Source organism: Plectropomus leopardus, chromosome 9 (genome assembly GCF_008729295.1).
Source record: "Plectropomus leopardus isolate mb chromosome 9, YSFRI_Pleo_2.0, whole genome shotgun sequence".
Classification (NCBI taxonomy): Eukaryota; Metazoa; Chordata; class Actinopteri; order Perciformes; family Serranidae; genus Plectropomus; species Plectropomus leopardus.
Genome location: NC_056471.1, coordinates 8,854,950 through 8,873,892, shown reverse-complemented (window position 1 = coordinate 8,873,892; position 18,943 = coordinate 8,854,950). Strand labels below are relative to the sequence as shown.

Below are 18,943 nucleotides of genomic sequence, written 5' to 3'. Positions count from 1 at the left end.
ATTTTCTTAAATGCAGCAGGATGTCTGGAGTCTGGTTACTGGAACATTTTCAGGCTGCTGGTGACTTGATATCTTACTCTCCGGTGGTACATGCCACAATGGTGCTTTTGTTGTTGTAGTGGCTGTCTGGCAAGCTTAGCAGTCCAGTCAGCTTAAAAAAACACAACAGTACACAACAAAGCAGTTAAGACTGCCGTTTATTTCTCATGCCAACCGTATGTCGGCTTGTTTCAGAGTAGCAACACGACTTGTAACGGCCGGTCCAGACTCTCAACTAAGCTTTAATGAAAGCCGGTGGGACAGCAGGTATGTCTGGTAAAACATATCTTTAGAAAATGCATAGATATTCAGGTAATCTAATATTCAACAATTTTAATGAAATTACATATTGTTGCACTTAGCACACCTAGGAGATAATTAAGATAGACTTGCAGTGCAGTATACTCCAAGCATGATTCTAATGACTTTTGCATTTTTCATTGAGCTAAGTCATAAATAATTAGAGTATTCAGCTACTGTTACAATGACCAGTGGCTGCAAAGGTTTACCAGGGCAAACTAAAGCCTTTTTGGACCTATGAGCTCAGTTTGTGATGCTCCTGTTAATATTGTAATTGCTAAAATATTAATACATCTTATGTAGTAACATGAAAACAAAGATTCTACCTTTTCCTTCTCTTTACAGATACTAATGCCTGATCAACAAAATTGATGGATTATAGTGCTGCCAGCTGAGCGTGAGGTTATTTACAGCTACAGAAGAAGTCCTGTCTCAACTCCAAAATGTCTAATACGACATTCAACATGTCAACTGACAAAGTTGAGAGCACAGTTCCTCTGCCCCACAGAAAGGCCATCTCCCCTGAGAGTCATTACAGCAACTCGTCACTGTCGCCTTCACCTGACTCCAACAGTAGTATTTCAGATCAGAGTGACAGAGAGGCCAGTAGCTCCCCAGACTTTAACATGCAGGTCTGTCTCAGCGATGACTCCTCTGTGGATAACCACTACGACACCACCTTACCTCAGGGTAATGGACTTTGTGGTGTGAACAAAAACATGAACTGCACTTTTGTCACATCTCTCAGTGGCAGTGGGGATTTCTGGAATGAAAACTTGAGTCTGAGCAACAATGATACAGAATCTGAGAGGCAGCAGACTTTCAGTGAGAACACAGAGGATGGAAGTAACAGCGCAGTGACGTCTCCAGAATCTGCTGGGAGGGAAAGCCAACTGAGTTCAGGTGAGACCTCCCGTAGAGGATCCACTGAGAATGACTGCTGCTCCCTGAGCTCTGGAGAAATGGTTTTAAGGAGCAACAGTTTTTGCCTGGGGGATGAGTCACTCTTGCTAGTCTCCTCTCTGGAGGAGTCATCAGTATCTCTAGCTGCAGGCCATCCAGCATTGCCTGCTGAATTTAACCTGCTGTCAACCACACTGCCGGATGTCCTTGAAAAATCCACAGTAAGAGTCATTGAGGAGAACACAGGCCATCCATGTCTTGGCATGACTTTCACTCAGGCAGAGCTCCCCACTGAGGAAAATGATATGACCACATCCAACTCTCTTGTAGCTCTGCCAAGTCACTATGAGGGAGGTCTTTTGATGACCTTTGTTTGTGAAACATCTCCTCCAGACTGTGCAAAGGAGACTGTGTTTGCTAGTGCTGAAGTGGAGCCCCATTTCCCTGAAACATTTACACCAGAACAAGGCAAGACCTGTGTGTCCACTATGTCAGCTTTCCAAGACACCAATAAGGATATTCATACCTCCACTCCACTACAAAACAATGGAAACATGATACTCAGCCTCCCCTCCTTCTCAGACTCTCCCTGCAATGGAAGCCAGGCGGCCAGCCCAGGACTTCACTTTGTTAAACGGCAGCCAATTTCTGCGACTCCTAATCGTTTGGTTGCAGGACTACCGCTTTCAGCCGGCAAAGTCAGGAAAATTGGAATCAAGAAGTTTCCCAAGACAGATTTCAGCAACGTAAAATGCAAAGTCATGACAAGAAGTGTGCATCAAATGTCAAGGCCAGGTCCAGCTCCTCTGCACAAACCATCACAAGTTAATGAGAACGATGAACGCACTGAAGCACAGAGAGGAGCAACCATCAGGATTAGTCCTGCCAAGATAAGGAATAGCACTGCTGTTGTCTCTACCACCACGAGAATGATTAGTGATGCTCAGAGAAGAGGCAATACAGGAGGTGTTGATTTGGGTGCAGCAGTTGCACAGTCACCTGGGCATACTGCTGTGGAGGGACAGGTCAACAGTACAGCATCCCAACCTAACCACCACCCAGCTGCAAACCAACAGGCTCTAACAGTCCAATGCAGTAATGCCAGCCCTAAAACAGCACAGGCAGCCTCAAGCCAAGTAGCATGCGCTGCAGCACAGCATCCTGGCAACCAAACCTTCTGCCTCTCATCCTTAGAAAAATCCCCAGATAGAAGTGGCCAAAAAGATCACAAACCAACTCCAAAAAAGGGCGTGTTAAACAAAATTGAGGTCAGATCAGGCTCAGCTTTAGGTCAGGACAAACCTCCTTTCCTGAAGACTCGACCCCGCTGCTCATGGGAGAGTTCATCATTGTCATCTATGCCACCCAGGGAGAAAAGAACATCTCTAAGGACCTCGAATAGCTTTACCATTCCCAACGCTGACGGCCACCTGGGCCAGACCAGAACAAGCAACCTCACTTGCTCCTCTCAGAATAAGCAGCCTAAACAGGCTGAGACCACGAGCAGACCTGCTGGAAAAGTCACAAGAGAGGTTAAGAGGCTCAGCCTGGTGGTAAGTATGTAATTATAATGTGAACAATTAAAAATTTAGCAACAATTAATTTCCGTTAAGTACTGTCAATATTCATACATATAAGCCATACATAAATTCATACATAAATTCATTTAAGTTCACATAAGTAAGTTGAATAACACATAGACTTGGTTGAAGCCAGCAGGGAACATTTTGTGTGTGTGTGTGTGTGTGTGTGTGTGTGTGTGTGTGTGTGTGTGTGTGTGTGTGTGTGTGTGTGTGTGTGTGTGTGTGTGTGTGTGTGTGTGTGTGTGTGTGTGTGTGTCTCTGTGTGCGTGCGTGCGTGCGGTGAACCATTGGAGCCCATTGCACAGAGCTGAGAGACTGAGAAATTGCTCTTTTTGTAGGCAGAGTCCAGCAAATCACCATCAGCAGGAGCCTCATGGGATGAGAGCAAGAGCAGATTTCGAGGACGGCCATATCCTAAACAAACAAGAGCGCCAGCAACTTCACAACCTCCATCTGACAGTCCCAGACCAGCTACTCTCTCAGCCAGGCAGAGGCAGGGCACCCTGGGGAGGGATGAGTGCAGGACCTCCAAAGCTGTAGGGACACCACAGTGCAAGCAGAGGAGCAGTACAGGTGAGACTAGATTATTAGATTATTATCGTAAATGCTTTGTGTTTTCCTTCCAGTTAAGATGAGCCTGTGAAAAGATAGCAAGGGTCTTGAGAAAAGTTTAAAGGGTGGTTCCATCTGCATTCAGGGCTTTTCAAATGAAAACGCTCGGCAATGTGGGTGAGAGCAGTGAGTGCTGATGACAATAACAGCTGAAAGGTTTAGTTTTTAAAGTGGGGTTGTATGAGGTACATCGTCGGTGAAATATATTCATTGCTTTGCCTTGTTGTCAGACAGTCCTTCTCAATGGGGAAGTGAAGCCATTATATCATTCTTTTTACACCATCAGAATCCTTTGACCATAGCACTAATTTTACTTTGCTTAACACAAGAGTTGCTGGTCTGCCATTGCCTCAGTTAGTTTATTTGTGTTATTTTGTGACTTTACGAACTGAATGAACGGGTATCCACAGCAGCACATAACGTTATTTCTGTGTTGGTTAGGGGTTAGAGGAATATAGCTATTTTTTTTAGATCAATAACACACAATTCTCAAAATTTGTATGTTTTGATTTAAATACATAAGATACAATACTGTAAAGCTGCATAATGATATCAAAATCTCCAAAAAGCAAAAAAAAAAAAAATTTAAAAAAATGATGGACTTGCCCTTTGAAGTTGTCCTTCAATTGTTTCACAACTGGGAAAGTTGACCTATAAATGTCAGTAAATAAACATTGACAGTAGGTTAAAATCAATACCCTAACAAGACTCATGACCTGCCTTTGACTAAGCTGGGAGCTAATGATTTCTTAACTATTTCCTCTGTTGTGTAAACAGAGGCAATTGCGCAGTAGGTCTATGTGACCCTGTGTGTAAGTAAAACAAGCACAGTGGAGAAGTTGACTCGAAGTTGACGTGTACTGTAGCTGCAGTAGGATACTTCAAAGCTACAAAGTAATGATACAAGATAGTGCTTTATACTCTTCAGATAACTAATAGAAATGTTTAACTTATTCACTTTCTTGCCGGCATCATTTCAGAAATAATGAAAATGACAAGCAGTAATAAATAAACAATGCTATTTGATTATTTTTAAGATCTGCTCACCCAGATACTTCAATGTAAAGTTAGAATATTTAGGTTGCAGTAAAGCAGTCTCACCATCAGAGGGTGACATTGAGCAGTTCCTCATATAGACCTTTTGTTGTTCCTCCTGATGGGCTCAGCCATGTTCCACAGGAACAGTGTTGGATACAGATGTCAAGTCCGGTCTCTTGTCCAGGTCTTAGGGACAAACGGCTAGCTCCCTCTGCCCTTTTGCTCCTCATAGTAAGAGGAGTCCTGGGGAAGGAGGGGGGACTCTTCCTCTGATGGGAAGCCATCTGTGCGAGGGGAAAAAGCAGGGGAAGGAAAGGGAGGTTTGGAACTCACCAGCAGTTTTAAAGTGTGAAAACAATGTTTGAAACAACCACCCCGAGCACAATAAAATAGCAGTAACCTTCTCAAACTACAGGGCTACAGGGACACTTCACAGGGATGCATTATTTTGCCTAAATTGCAACCATTTTTTTTAGTTTGTTTTTATTTGACATGTTTGCCGTAGTGAGAAAGATACATGCAGGTAAGTTTTGTACATTTTTTATATTAAATTTGATCAAAGTAGGTAAGCTGTGGGGGGGGGTCATATTCTTCTATTTTTTTTGGGTGTATTAACACTGACATTGTTTTCTGAGCTTTTAAAGGTATACTCTGCAGGATTTTCCTAAATATATAAGTGATAGACTCAGACAAAAGTAATCCTTCTTAGTCATCACTCATGGCCCACGAGCAGTCTGTTCTGTTGTATTTATCTGTAGAGACTCTGCCTGTATTTTCTTATTTTGTTATGTTCAGGCCATTCCTTGGAACAGCCTGCAGGTGAGGTCGTGACTTTATATGAAGGTAGCAACCATGTACCAAATGCACATCCAAGAGGAAGCTCTGAAAATCTCTGGGCTTGACTTTCACTTGCGATACTATTTACAAACAGCTTACCATTCCTTCGTAATATACCTTTTAAATGTGCTTTTTACTAGTTTTACATAGAGACAAATGTCTCTAAAATATCCTCTGAAAGGACTTATTATAATAATATCTTCCTTAAGGGAAAGATTGACCTGTTTATCAGGCCTTCTTGGCCTGTGGGGAGTTCTGTGGACATTTTTAAAGCCCACACTTGTATTTATGACCACTACACTGGCAAGCTAAAAATGTGTCCTTTTAATAAAGTGAATATCGCTGCTGACCTCAATGTTTATTTTTGCTCCGTTGCTTCCCAGGCAGCCAGAGGGCGCGGGCAACAGGAGAGCCATCCCTTGGAACTGCCTCAACAGCAAGTGTTACGCCTCAACTAAATGGATCCCGACCTCCTCATACTCCCACTCGCCCCTCAATTATGGGCCCTCCCCCTACTCCTACTTCTAGACCACCACGCAAGGCCCTAGGGCAATCAAGGAGCCTTACTGGAAGTGAAGATGGGGCTACGCCAGGTAAGCCTCATGAGGATTTAGACAGTTTTTAGAAATAGGATGTTTAGTCCCCACAGGCGATTACATAAAGGTATTAAGTCTTTTTTAAGCAGGTGTTGTCCAGGGTCAGGCCACAGTGTTTATTGTGCTTTTAGGACACATCTGGACATAGAGGGGAGGGGCCGCTGTTCTGAACGGTGACCCACTTGAGGGCTGATGTAAATCTCCCTGAGGCAAATCTGTCACTGATTTAATACCTCCACATCTGCCAAGATACAGGGGCTTGGCATCTTAAAAAACATTGTAACATTTTTCAGATTTCTTGATTTTTGTTCTCTGTAAGAAAGTAGAGCATCTTTCAAAGCTGTCAGAAACCCTGTCATCTGTCTGTTTCCACCAAATCAGCTCTCATCCTTGAACTGGTTCTGTTCAGGATTTATGGATCCATGAACCATCCTGTATTTCCACCAGTTTTGCGCAGAACCTATCGTAATCAAGGATGTGTTATCAACGGAGGGCGTTGTGCAACAGAAGTAAACAGTAGCAGCAAAATCGGGGATTACGCTGATAGTCTGTGAACTTTGGTTTTATCATTACAGGTATTCCTCCCCGCCACTTACCAACAATTACACGCTTTTTATTCTGACTTGACTTCTCCATCCTTTGTTTCCAATCTGTGTAATAGAACACGCCCGATGATGCCGTTCAGGTTCACACTTCAGATCAAGGGAAACCTGCTATTTTTTGGTTCCAGCTGAGAACCAGATTTTCCGATTCTGAACCAGTTTCAGTTTGATGGACATGCTTTGAATGGTTAAACGTTAGGTGTTGGGAAACAGAACGAAATCAGTTCCATGTTGTGGAAAAGCGGTCTTGGTGTTGGTGCTGAGCTTCACATGCTTCTAATGTGATCTACTCGTATTTTATTTCTTACTGGTGTATTGTATAAAGAGAAGGACAGACAGTGGGGCTCTTCTCCTCCCAGCATCTTCAACAGCATGCAAGTCTATGATTGGCTGAGAGGGCCTACTTTCCAAGCTGGGGACCCCCCCCCCCACCCCCCCTTATGTGGTTGTCATGGCAATAGGTTCTATTCCACTCTAGTTCACACACACACACACACACACACACACACACACACACACACACACAGCATTGCCTGGAGGAAAGTGAGCAGACATACTCTACAACTGATGCCCTCTGATGTGCAGAAGAAGGAGCAGTTTTGTTGTTTGTATTTTTTCTTTTTCTTTTTTTTTTTTAAATTAAAAACCAATGGCTGGTTACACTGGTCTTCGAAGCTGCACTTGGACTGAATTTCCAGCTCACGTTTTCAACAGCTCTTCTTTAATGGCACAAGGCGGTGCAGCATCCAACTGTGATCTCACCCTCTTGACATGTCTGCTTGTTGGATCCTATCGTTTCTGTATCATCCCTTTGTTAGCCGCCTTTAATGGAAACCATAGGAAGCTTTGGAGAAGTAAGTGAGACTGGAAGTTAAAGCATAATTGCAGTAGCTGTGGTAAAGTGTTGTTTTAAAAGAACTTGATATTACTAGTGTTGCTGTTTTACATGCCAGATATTCATTCAGTCATTGATTGTTTATATATTTGATTCTTTATTTTCTAAATCATCTGTGGTCATTTTTTGTCATAATGGTCAAATAAGCATCATCTTTTGTATAATATAATCATTAGGGTCAAAAACAGGGGATCTTCTCTCACCTTAATTCTAATATTTAATCACATTATTAAATTGTCAAAGAAAAAATGTATTAATCTTGTTGCACTTGAGGTTGTTTGTTATACCAAAAATGGTCTGTTTACATTTCTATAAGCAGATTGACATGTCATGTTGGTGATGATGACAGCAACACTTTATTAAAAGCTTTATTCAAATGTCCAGTGCATTAAACAAGAGCTTTGACAAAACACATGCAATCTCCGAAACTGAACTTGTGCTTCTCTACTTGTCGAACAGTTTCCGGAGGAGCTGCGCATAAACCATCCTCTTTCAAAACTGTGCTGAAAGCTAGACTCATCACAACTCCTGGGAAAAACACTGGATCATGTAAGATCACATCTTTACACACACCTACACACACACACACACACACACACACACACACACACACACACACACACACATTTCAGACCTTTTTGTTCTGTACAAGGATGTCTCAGTTTTTATAACTTTTGTTTTGATGAGATTTAAGTCTGCCTATCAGGACGTCCACTTGAAAAGTAAAAGAGTGAGACCACAGACTTAGCAAATCTTCTCATGATAACAAAAGTGCCTCATTTAAATCTGACTTGGGTTGAAAGTGATTAAACACTAACATACAAAAAGCTTTTGTTTCTTCCTAATGTTGTTTAGATTGTGTGATAATCACGTTTGATAAGTTTTCTTTGATTGAATCACTCGTATCTTTGTTTTTCAGTTGAACAGTATGTTTGATCAAACCTCATCAAATTGGTTCTAGCATAAAAGCTGTCTGTGGATGTGGGTCATTTGTTAGTTTGTTCTGCATTATGGGTCAGATTAACTCCAGCCAGTCGTCTCACCTAGATCTTCTGCTTGTGACAGCTTTGGCCACAGTATGCAAACCTGCGGCATCCACCAGCAAAGCAAATTCTACAGCCAGTTCTCTGAAAAGGACCACTTCACCGAGGATTATTCGTCTAACTTCAAGTGGACCTGGTAAGAGTTTAGTTGTATCCGTTTGATTTGTAAGCGGTGTTTTAACCTAATGTTTAGGTGGCTTGTTGTTTTGCTTTCTATAATGGTTTAATGTAACAACAAAAACGTTTAAACCTCTGTACTATTAATGTGCTAACCTTGTTCGGTTATCTTAATAGAGACCTGATAAATTATGGTATTGCTATATTTGTATTGGCTAAAAAGGGCAGTGTCTTGTGCTGCCTTTTCTTTCATTGGCATTTAGTATATGCTAAGAAGAATGTTAAGTGTAAAGATTAACTATTTACTGTAACGAAAACATAAATCACATTTTCTTTTCTTTTTTTCTTTTTTTTTTTAATCCCTGAATGATATCTGTGGTAAACCGCTCAGGCTGCATACAGTTTAAACAATTTCAGTTTCAGGGGTGAAAAAAGCAAACAATAAGAAATAGAAGTTACCCAGACAAGTCTGTTATCATTTTTATCAACTCCTCTTTCCTCTTGTTTATATCAGGGCTGGGAGTCACAAGTGGCTCTAAAATTAGATGTTCAGATCATGATAATACATTTGTGATAAAATATTATTGCGATTTGCTGAGTATTACAGTAACATATTGTGATATATTGCATTTATTACTTCTTTCTCCAACTCCAAATTATGTTCCCAAAGGGAAAAAAATTACACCATCTATTTTAACTAAAGAGATAAAATTTTAAAGATGAAATTCTCACTTGTCATTTTTATTGCAGCAAAATGTTTTCCAGTGGACTGAAAAACCGTAGATCCATTCTCGTCAAAACATGGCATTAGAGTCCTTGTATCAATACAATATTGCAACACACGCTATTGCAATTCTTCACTGTATCTATTTTTTTTTGAGAGGACAGTCATTAGAGGTTTAAGTAATGACACATTAATCTTAAACTTCAAAATCTAGGGTGAGAATAGGACTCCCTTGTGACTTGAATTCAGAGAATCCTTTCACATTTAGCTGTAACTAATGGTAAATTATTACTTTATTGCTGCAGATAGCCATAAGGAACTTGCGGTAATTTAGTAAATCAGTTATGGTGTGTGCTCATTCAAGTTCTGGTATTCTTGATGTTTATCAGTGGCCACATCTTTAAACATTAATCACACTAAAGCTGTAATGTGTGCTCTCTTCATGTGTTTTGCTTTACTGCCTTTTACACCAGCTAGATGAAAAAACTTGCTGATTTTTTGTATTTTTAGATTAATTCATTATTTTTCAGTTGTTGTGTTTTTTGGCCTTTGGACAGGACAGCTAAGCGTGAGGGGGGTGACATGCAGCAAAGGGCCGAGGGTGGAATTGAACCTGCGGCTGCTGTGGGGAGGACTTAGCCATTGTACCCAGATGATTGTTGGTTTTTTTTTTAATGAATTTTTATAACACTCAATTAGTCAGCACATTCTTTTAGTCTTAGTGTAGATATGTGTCACAGTCATGGCTGAGGACACATTTTCACAAAGAGCTGTGCCAACCGAGCTGTTTGCAGCTCAGCTCATCAGACCAAACCATACCACGAGAAGTCTCATCTCTCGCAATCCCAGTGCTGGTGACACAGCGCCAGAGAGTAAATGAGAGGAAGACTGGGGGGCTGGATTAAATTCCTATTGGCTGCAGTTATGCAGTTAGCTCCACCCTCTCCTTTCTCTCTCACCCTACCCCCCTCGGCTCTCTTCCTTGCATCCTGGCTCTGCCACAGCACCGCCATCATTAAGCTTGGAGATGCTGTTTTGCTCTGCTGGGAGAAATTCAAATGTTTGGTGAAGCTGGGTTTTACCAAGAGGATTAAGGGATTTTATTTTTTTTCTGCCCCTATCACATCTATCAGGCTGTGCCACAAACCACTGGCCAGCCTTTGACCATCTATGTCTTCCAGCCCTCACAGCTGGGAATTAGATTTAAGTTGGGAGACCTGCCATGCTGAACTGGGTGCCTTCACTTTTTTCAAGGCTGCCTCAGTGGTGTAAATCCTACTATTGTTTTTTATTGATTTATTTATTTTTTGCCTGTCAGTTCAGCTGTCACTGGAGGCATGATACACTGAGAGACACCATGGCATGTGGTTCATAGCCAGCATTAAGCTTCTGCATTTTGAAACAGTATTTTTAATTCATTTTTGGCTAAAAAAGTTGGCCCTCCTGCCTTGTTTTTGAGAGATGTTATGGTCTCCAAAGCTCTCCCTGTCGAACATCCACGTGCGTCTGACAGCCAAGGGTTTACTCCGAAACATTCAGGTGCTGTCAGGATGCCAGAAGAACACTGTGATTTTCCAAGCAGGTCTGTCAGTTATTTCAGTATTCAATATTACTACTAACATTTGCATTGTTTGTAGATCTCTGTGCTGTAAGATTTAAGCCAAGCCCATTAGTGTTTGCCTCTAATGTAGACCTGTGCAGCTAGCTGGTTCTGAAATCTATTTTTAGCATGGCTATTTACTTGCTGGCAAAACAGGAGGTTCATCTTTCATTTACCTACCTTGGTCACCAAAAGGAGTGACCCTGACCAGAAATATTGTAGGATATGATCTTGAATTCAGGAATAGATATATATAAATAAACAACAAAAAGGTCTCTTAAAAGTCAACATGTCAGGATAGTGTGCATTAATTTTGAGGCCAGCTTTTTATTACTGTCAGAACACACTTCGTCTGGCTCACTGGACACCCAGTGCTCCTGTTTCACCCTGAGATAAACCAAGGTTATTTTGGTTCTAGGTCTCTGGGTTGAACTGTGGGATCCTTGTTGTGATAGTTGAACACGACTGTGGGAATGCAGAATTTCTTCCTGTGGTTCCCACATCATGTAAAGTATTCTTCTCCTGTTTTTAAAGGTTATGAACAAATATGGTAGCTAAGGTTAAGCCCTGTCGCTAGAAGAAAATGGCAGCATCGTACATTTCTGCAAACTATTGATACTATGATTGGATGTGGATGCTGTCAGTCCTAGGCGAGATGGCTGCTAAGCTGCAGACCTCTGTTACAGACCAACAAATAACAGAACAGGTTATATTTTTTTATTGTTTTTTTACCAAGATATTAGTGGCATTTCCGACAGTGGTTTGGCCACCAGGGCTGGGTGTTTTCTGGCAAGACCTCAGTGGTATTTCCAGTCATTATTGTGGCATCAGAACTGGGTATTTCAAGCCAAAACATGATCTTTCCCTAAACATATCCAAGTTCTTTTTGTGTCTAAATGTAACCACAGTATTATTTGCATAAAATACCAACATTAATGCCTACAATTGGGTTTTTAGTTTTAGTGTTTCGAAGGTTTTAGTAACAGAGGAAAGCGTTATGAGTTCAGGTCATTCATTTAGTATGTAGAAAGTATCCCATGCATCAGTTAGTTGAGACACTTATTTAGTTATAATTTACTTTAGACAAGTGGTCAGTGAATGTTACACTGACAATAATTGTCTGGTGTTGTGTCAACCAAGCATCATAACAAGTGCTTGATTGTGAGGGGTCTCATCACCCATCATGCTTTGCGTTATGGTGTGATGTCTCCTCACAGCAGCAGTCAGAGCACTATGCTGTGGAGCTACCAAATCACTCAGTATTTGTTGTGATGTGTCCTCGTTGAATTGGTCAAAAAAATGATTCTTTGAGCCTGGGAGTATGAAATAAAGAGGGCAATGTGTGTCATCAACACTGTGTTGAGACAGAAAATAGCTGCAGGTCTTGTGTTCCATGGAGCAGCAGTGAAACAGAGAGTCAAATTTAAAGGAAAAGCCTTAAAGAAATGTGTCTCTCAATAAAAGATTGAAAAAGAGCCATTTAATTTTATGTATTTTATATATATATATATTTATATATATATATATATACACACACACACACATCTCTGAATCGTCCTCCTCTTTGGACCATTATAAATTATTTAAAAAGGTGAAAGCATGAATTTTTTAGATTCAGCAGAAATCTGTTGCATAATTTTTACTTCTGGTAGAATGAGGAAAAAAAAACCATACAGTGTGTGGGAAGATTTCTGTCTTCAGGGATCCCTATGATCCCACTCTGTATTGTTTAAATTGTTATGGGAGGTCAAGCAAAAAGCAAACTGCCATAACTATATTTTAATTTTCAAAATCGACCTACCTCTATGAAAAGACAATAAATTAACATTACAGAGGGATAAGAGATTCACATGTTACAAACTAAGAGCGACTTCTTTTGCACTTACATGTTGTTTCCACCATCACATAGATATTTCCAAAAAACAATGTGAACTGCCACTCTGCAGAAGCTCAACAACCTGAGTCTGTCATGGAGCTTGACATGTTTGTGGTGCATGATGAGAAGTTGTCCCTTTGTGCTCTTTGCACAACCAGCAGAGGGCACCCTGATTTAAAGAAACCCTGTTAGATTTAATAAACTGCAGCATCATCAAAATGATTAAAAGCTGAGCAGTACAGCTCCACAGTCTGGATCTGTGTCAGAAAAAAGGTCTTCTATTTTGACATTTCTCTACCTTTACCTTTATGTACTTTACATGATGGAAAAATAAAATAAAAAAACAAGTTATTTATATTAGAAGGATGCAGTTAGGACATTGAGTTGGAAATCTGTTTTTCTGGCATTAAATGATCTTTGTCACCTATTTCAGTCTGAAAATTCCATACAAGTAAATTTGTTGACCAACTTTTAAAGCATAAGAGGCAACATTATGAAATTTACCTAAATGGTACAGTAAGGTGTGTCTCTTGTTTTGTTTGTCTTGAAGGCTGTTCCTGTCTTTTATGCTGAACAGTTTACTTTGGCTGTGAGACACTGAGAAACAAGCTTTGAGGTGAATTGCACTTCCACATAAAGAGCTATGTAAACTCAAGTCAGCCTTTGGCATTAATGCCGCATATAATTATTCAGATGAAGTGGATCTGGCTCTTTAAGATCCTGTTCTCAGGTATAAGGTTTTGCTCCATCACAACAGTGTTCTTTCCGTTGATTTGGCCGGCACAGAGTGTTATATTCTCTGCAGTGTCATTTTGCCCCAATCAGTCCAGAGTTGTCTGCTCTGCAGCTCCTGGATCAGCTGTCTGCAGTAGGCAGGGAAGATATTTCCTGCTGCCAATAGAAATTGCAGGGTCTTATTTTGAAAGGCATCCAAGTAAATGCAGCATTATTTTGCTCTGAAAGATATCTCAGTTACATGCTGGTGTTATTCTGGGATGTTATGATGCTCTTAAATGTTACTCTGCTTAGTGCATCTAAATTTAACTTGATCCAAGTCTTGTTGTCCATAAAGTATATGGATTTAAACACCTCATGGGCAGCAGTCATGCCTGCACAGTATTAATGTACTGCACCAGGGTGGATTCACTACAGTACCTTCTTTAAAGTAGATTTCTCCAGGGTTTTATAGCTCTAAATTCACTTGCAACTCTTTAATATTCGTTGTTTGTTCTCCTAATTGGCTCTTACAGTTGTCATCTAAAACAGCAGACAGCTGAGTGAGTCAGGCCACAGGTGGTATAGTATATTCCACTCACTGGTATTCCCCATGCATCTCTGGATATCCTCACTGCTGTGTTACGTAACGTTCACTACAGTCTCCCAGTAAACAAACTGTGCTTTCAAAGAAACACACAGGTGTCCACTATCAGTACTAAATCCTTTTCTTTTCTCTTGTATCACTCTGTGGCACTGAGGTCCTCTCCTCTGTCGGCTCAGTGTAACAGAGAAAACAAAGCCTTCTTCATTAGTAGGATTTATGGTAGCTGCTGTACGGGGGTGATGTATTTATAAAGCTGATGTAAATAAAAGCTACAGTAGCAAGGCCTTGCTAAAATAGTTGTCCTTGGTCACCAGAGTCTGCACGGCATAAGATTGAATTAGGATATGGAAAACTGATTGCATTCAGAGGATCCATTTTCATGTCTGGGCTGTCGCAGGAGCAGCACTGGGAATCATCAGATTGACTGATTGGACAGATCAGTTCTGGACTGCAGAAAATATTCAGCGCTTTGACACTGGAGCTTTGCTGCATTTGTGACCCTGACATGAGCGTATAGGGCGGGTGGTGCTGCTTTCAGATCAGCTGTAGCCCTTATTGAGGGGGGTATGATGATGATTAACGTTGTCACGACACTCAACCCATGTTCTTTCACAGTGGACAAGAACAAACCCAAGGCCAGCTGCCGCCAGCAACACCCTCAGCAACAAGCGTCCCAACCAAACCAGCGTAGTGGACCTCCGGATGTGGTGCCACCGAGTGTCACCGAGGGTGGAAGAAAGGACCAGAGCATCCAGCTGCTTAGAGGACTCCTGGCAGCTAGTAACCGTGGATTTGAGGCTGTTGCCATTGTCTTGCAGCAAGCTTTAGCTGAGGTATGAAAATTTTATTGATAACGAGAAATATATTTTCTGAACAGAATGGACTCTTAATTTTTTTTACTGACAATTTATCCAATAAATAAAGAGGAAATAGTGAAGCATATTGCACAATTATTGCACTTTGCAGCATCAACCTTTAATTCAGAGAAAAATAAAGAGAGGTCTTCAAATATAAAGATGTGTCACGTATAATATCAGGAGATTACTAGCCTAATTCAGTTTGTGATTGTTGGCATTGAATCAGTTTTAAAGCTGTAATCAGAGTGTTGCTCACTCTACCATGTTATACCACTAGGTTGCTCAGTATAAAGAAGGTATCTCAGTTATATCAGACTGGTATTTGTGAGGAATCACATATCTGTCAAACTAGTGGGAACATGCATATCATAAAATTCAAATAGCAGAAGTTTCATATATGCTTGCTGTGTTGTGCTTTCCATGATACTTAACTTTATAGAAAGCTGAGATTAAACCATGTACAAGACAAAAAAAAGCCATCAGAGCTATGATGTCCTAAAAAAACAAAGGGTCGTCTTGATCTCCGAGTCTAAGATATTGTCTCTTTATCTCTAAATTTTCAATTTGTGATAGTGTACGCACAAACACTGAATTCATCTTTATTACATAACTACAAGTGTTACAACATCAAATCCTGCATGTTGATACGAGGAAAACCAAATGGCATTTCTATTTACAGCGACAGCATGGGGGGTGATAGTAAGGGTACAAGTGGCTGCACACAAAGACATACTTGAAAGTTGTCCAACACAGAACAGCCCTGTTGTTGTCATCCACTGAACAACTGAAGCATTCTGGGATCAAAGTTAAATTCTGCTCCTTTTAAAATGAATTGCAGCATGTTTTGCATGTTCTTGTGAAGATTTTAACAGAAGAGCTGAACTCTTTGTGGTTGTTATCGAGAGGCTTGCTATGAGTATTTGAGTGTTACTGGCATGTCCCTTTCATAGATTCTTAGGTTATTGAGACAGGCTAGCATGACTCTGTAAGCTTTTAAAATATGAATGTTTAAACTTGCTGTTTGTTTTGGATCTGTTTTAATAGTGGTGCCATGTGATTGGCTTCCAGGAACTGGATGCCCCAAGGGATTAATCTTCCCACAGTGCAGTACAAACAGGCTTATCCCATCAGCTACCCTCCACCCGACCCCACCAACCATATTCCCTCATTTAGCTGTTATCAAAACAAAATTAGGATGTGAAGCTTGGGCTCTGTTAAGTATATTTAGTCAGAAGCCCCACAGGGTAATATGAGTGAATTATAAAATTAAATTACATTGATCTTCTACTGAGCAGTCAGTAAATATTTGTATCTATGTTTTCCTGTAAACCTAAAGGAAAAAGCAGATACACGGTTACCCCCTTTGAGTACATAAAATGTCACAAGCTATTTTAGTCCCTCTGGTTAACTTTAGAAGTGTCCTTGTCAAATCTTTTCACACCATATGTGTTGATTGAGGGAAACAACTGGAACGTACCATCCAAATGTAAATTGATTTAAGGCACAATATCATAAATACTTTTCACCACTCAATGTCTTAACTCATCTGTATTTGATAAATACAGTAAGGTCAGTGTTGAGATGTCCCTATCAGTTATTAGTTCTTTTTATTTTAGTTAATTTTCTTGATGTTTCATCTTGTTTTAAGTTCACAGATAGATTTAAGTGAGAAACAACAAAACACTGATGTCTGTTGTCAAAGATCAGCATTTAACCGGCACGCTGAAATAGTTTGAGCAAAAAATATAGAAACACTTCCTGATCCAAGGTTAATGTGGTTATCAAGTTGCTATCTTATTCCTTTCTTACTTAATGTTTGTAAAAAAAAATAAAAATAAAAAATTTCCACATTACATGAGAATGCAGTGGCATAAGGGGCAGACGTTACAGCTGCCAGGACTTTCCTCGAGAGGCCACTTTGAACTTGCCTTCATTCCTTTGTAATCCACCGGACCTTATCTGATACTGTTGCTACCCGTCTGATACATCAGCACAAGATGTTGAGGCCAAATTCATTAATACACAGTATGAGGTTGTAAAAATAACTTGCTTGAACACATAAATCTTTATTCAGTTTAACATCCCTGTACTTCAGATTAAGTAGATTTACAGGGCACTAGGGCGATGCAGAGATAAAAACACTACAGTGGTGACCCTGTTTCAAACCATACTGTAGCTGTGGTGCGTCCAGCTTAGACAGTTGCTTCATCACACACAAATTAGCAATGTTTGTGGGTGAGGGATCAATTGCTTGTTGCTGCTGTAGTGGCTCCTTTTGGTTTGTTGCTGCTGTAAAGTGAATCAGTGGGTTTCCAAGTTCTTAACAAGCTGTTGTTTGCAAGCAATGCACTACTGTAAGTATTATCAAGTGCCACAGGGACTCAGAGTAGCAGGAGGATGTTTGCCGACAAGATTTTAAGCAGTGTGTTTAAGTGGTTGTGCATTTAAGCGCTTAGCTGCTGAGAACTATTTCAGAAAAGTGGACCACTGCTCCTCTCAGTTGTGATGCAGAAAGTCACTTATGCATTTATTTCCTTTGGCCTAGATTACAGCATCTCCCTTTACTCTTGCCTTACTCCAGAGTTTGACACCTAACAGATCCCTTGTGGCAGTGCTCTGGATAGTTGCAGTTGTGACAGAGTTCCTTTCAGCTCTGTTTTAGCCTCGGTGAGCTGCAGTGAGTACTGTTGTTTCGTAAAAGGTGAAAAAATGAAAGTATTCTGATCACGCAGTCAGGTGTCTTACGTTATTTTGACAAATGTCCTTCAGATGGTTAGGGGTCATCTCGGGAGCATTTTTTCCTGTTGTAACTTTGGTGCACATTCCAGGCATTAGAAAGCCCATAGTAACCTATTTTTTGATTTGTTGATGTTGACAGATGAATGTATACAAACAAAAAACAAATAGCATTTAAAGCAAAGTATGTGATCTTGAGTCACTGAAGTTTGACTGATGTGTCATGTTTGGGTGACAGGATTATGAAACTGATTACATCAACAAATATTAAAAACACGTTTGTTCCTCTCTTAGGAAAAAAAAGCTGTCATAACTTTAACCATAGTATGTCCTGTTTCTTTGGACACTAATACTTGCAGTATAAAAAACAGATATAACTTGCATTTGATATCAAAACATCATTCAGTATGAACAGATTAGTTTGCAAGGTGTGTTAATGGATGCGTCTGCGTGCTTGTAGTGTGCAGTGGAATCTGGTGGCCACTCACCAGACCAAGAATAGGAGGCAGGTCCTTACCAGCATAGTGTGAGAATGTCCCAGCTGTTGACTTGATATGGTTATGAACAGCAGCCAAACACAAAGCGTGGGCTGAGCACTGTTTCTGATCATGTGTTTGGACAGAGTGTGTAAGCACTGGACCTGGTCTGGCATACCTTCTCTCAGAAAATGCTGTGAAACACGTTGCATTTCAGTGTAGGAATGCAGGCACATTCCTGAATAACCAGAAACAGGATTAAGAGTCTTGATTTACTTCACTCACTTTCTGATATTCACAATATTTCTTGGAATTTGAAACTTGATCTAAAGCAATCTGAAGCATTGATCTCAGTCTACCATCAAGTGTTATTCTACACCTGATGTGGTATCATATTGACATACACTGGGGGATATGTCTACTCTGTGCACTGGGCTCAATGTCCCTTCGAGAAACTGGATATGAAGTTAAAATGACAAATACATGCAAAGCATAACATAGATGTATGTAATAGAAACTATTTTTAGACTAATAAAAAGGTTTTATGTGCGCTGATCATTGAGCTGACTTGTGGCAGTTGTTTTGCTCAATAATTATGCCTGAAAAAGATGACTTGCATGTTATTTTTAAGTGCATATTCACATTTTTAACTGACACATATTGCCTACAGAAATATTAGCATACATCCATAAAGAGAAACTTGAATCTGAAGTCAGCAAAAATAAAAGCCACAAGCTTGTTTTGATCAGTTCACCTGTACACAGGAAGCAGGTGACTTCATGGAGAGC

The 18,943-nt window shown here is 40.4% G+C and overlaps 1 protein-coding gene across 2 annotated transcripts in view; it reads left to right on the top strand.

The window, feature by feature from the left end:
* mtus1a (microtubule associated tumor suppressor 1a) overlaps positions 1-18,943 on the top strand; it is a 36,530-nt gene that overhangs the window by 6,729 nt on the left and 10,858 nt on the right. For both annotated transcript variants that reach the window (XM_042493154.1, XM_042493153.1), the window contains exons 2-7: positions 685-2,795; positions 3,164-3,398; positions 5,696-5,905; positions 7,865-7,954; positions 8,471-8,584; positions 14,702-14,919. In XM_042493154.1, the coding sequence (XP_042349088.1) occupies positions 783-2,795; positions 3,164-3,398; positions 5,696-5,905; positions 7,865-7,954; positions 8,471-8,584; positions 14,702-14,919 (2,880 nt within the window). In that variant the 5' untranslated portion in view covers positions 685-782. The remainder of the gene's footprint in view (positions 1-684; positions 2,796-3,163; positions 3,399-5,695; positions 5,906-7,864; positions 7,955-8,470; positions 8,585-14,701; positions 14,920-18,943) is intronic.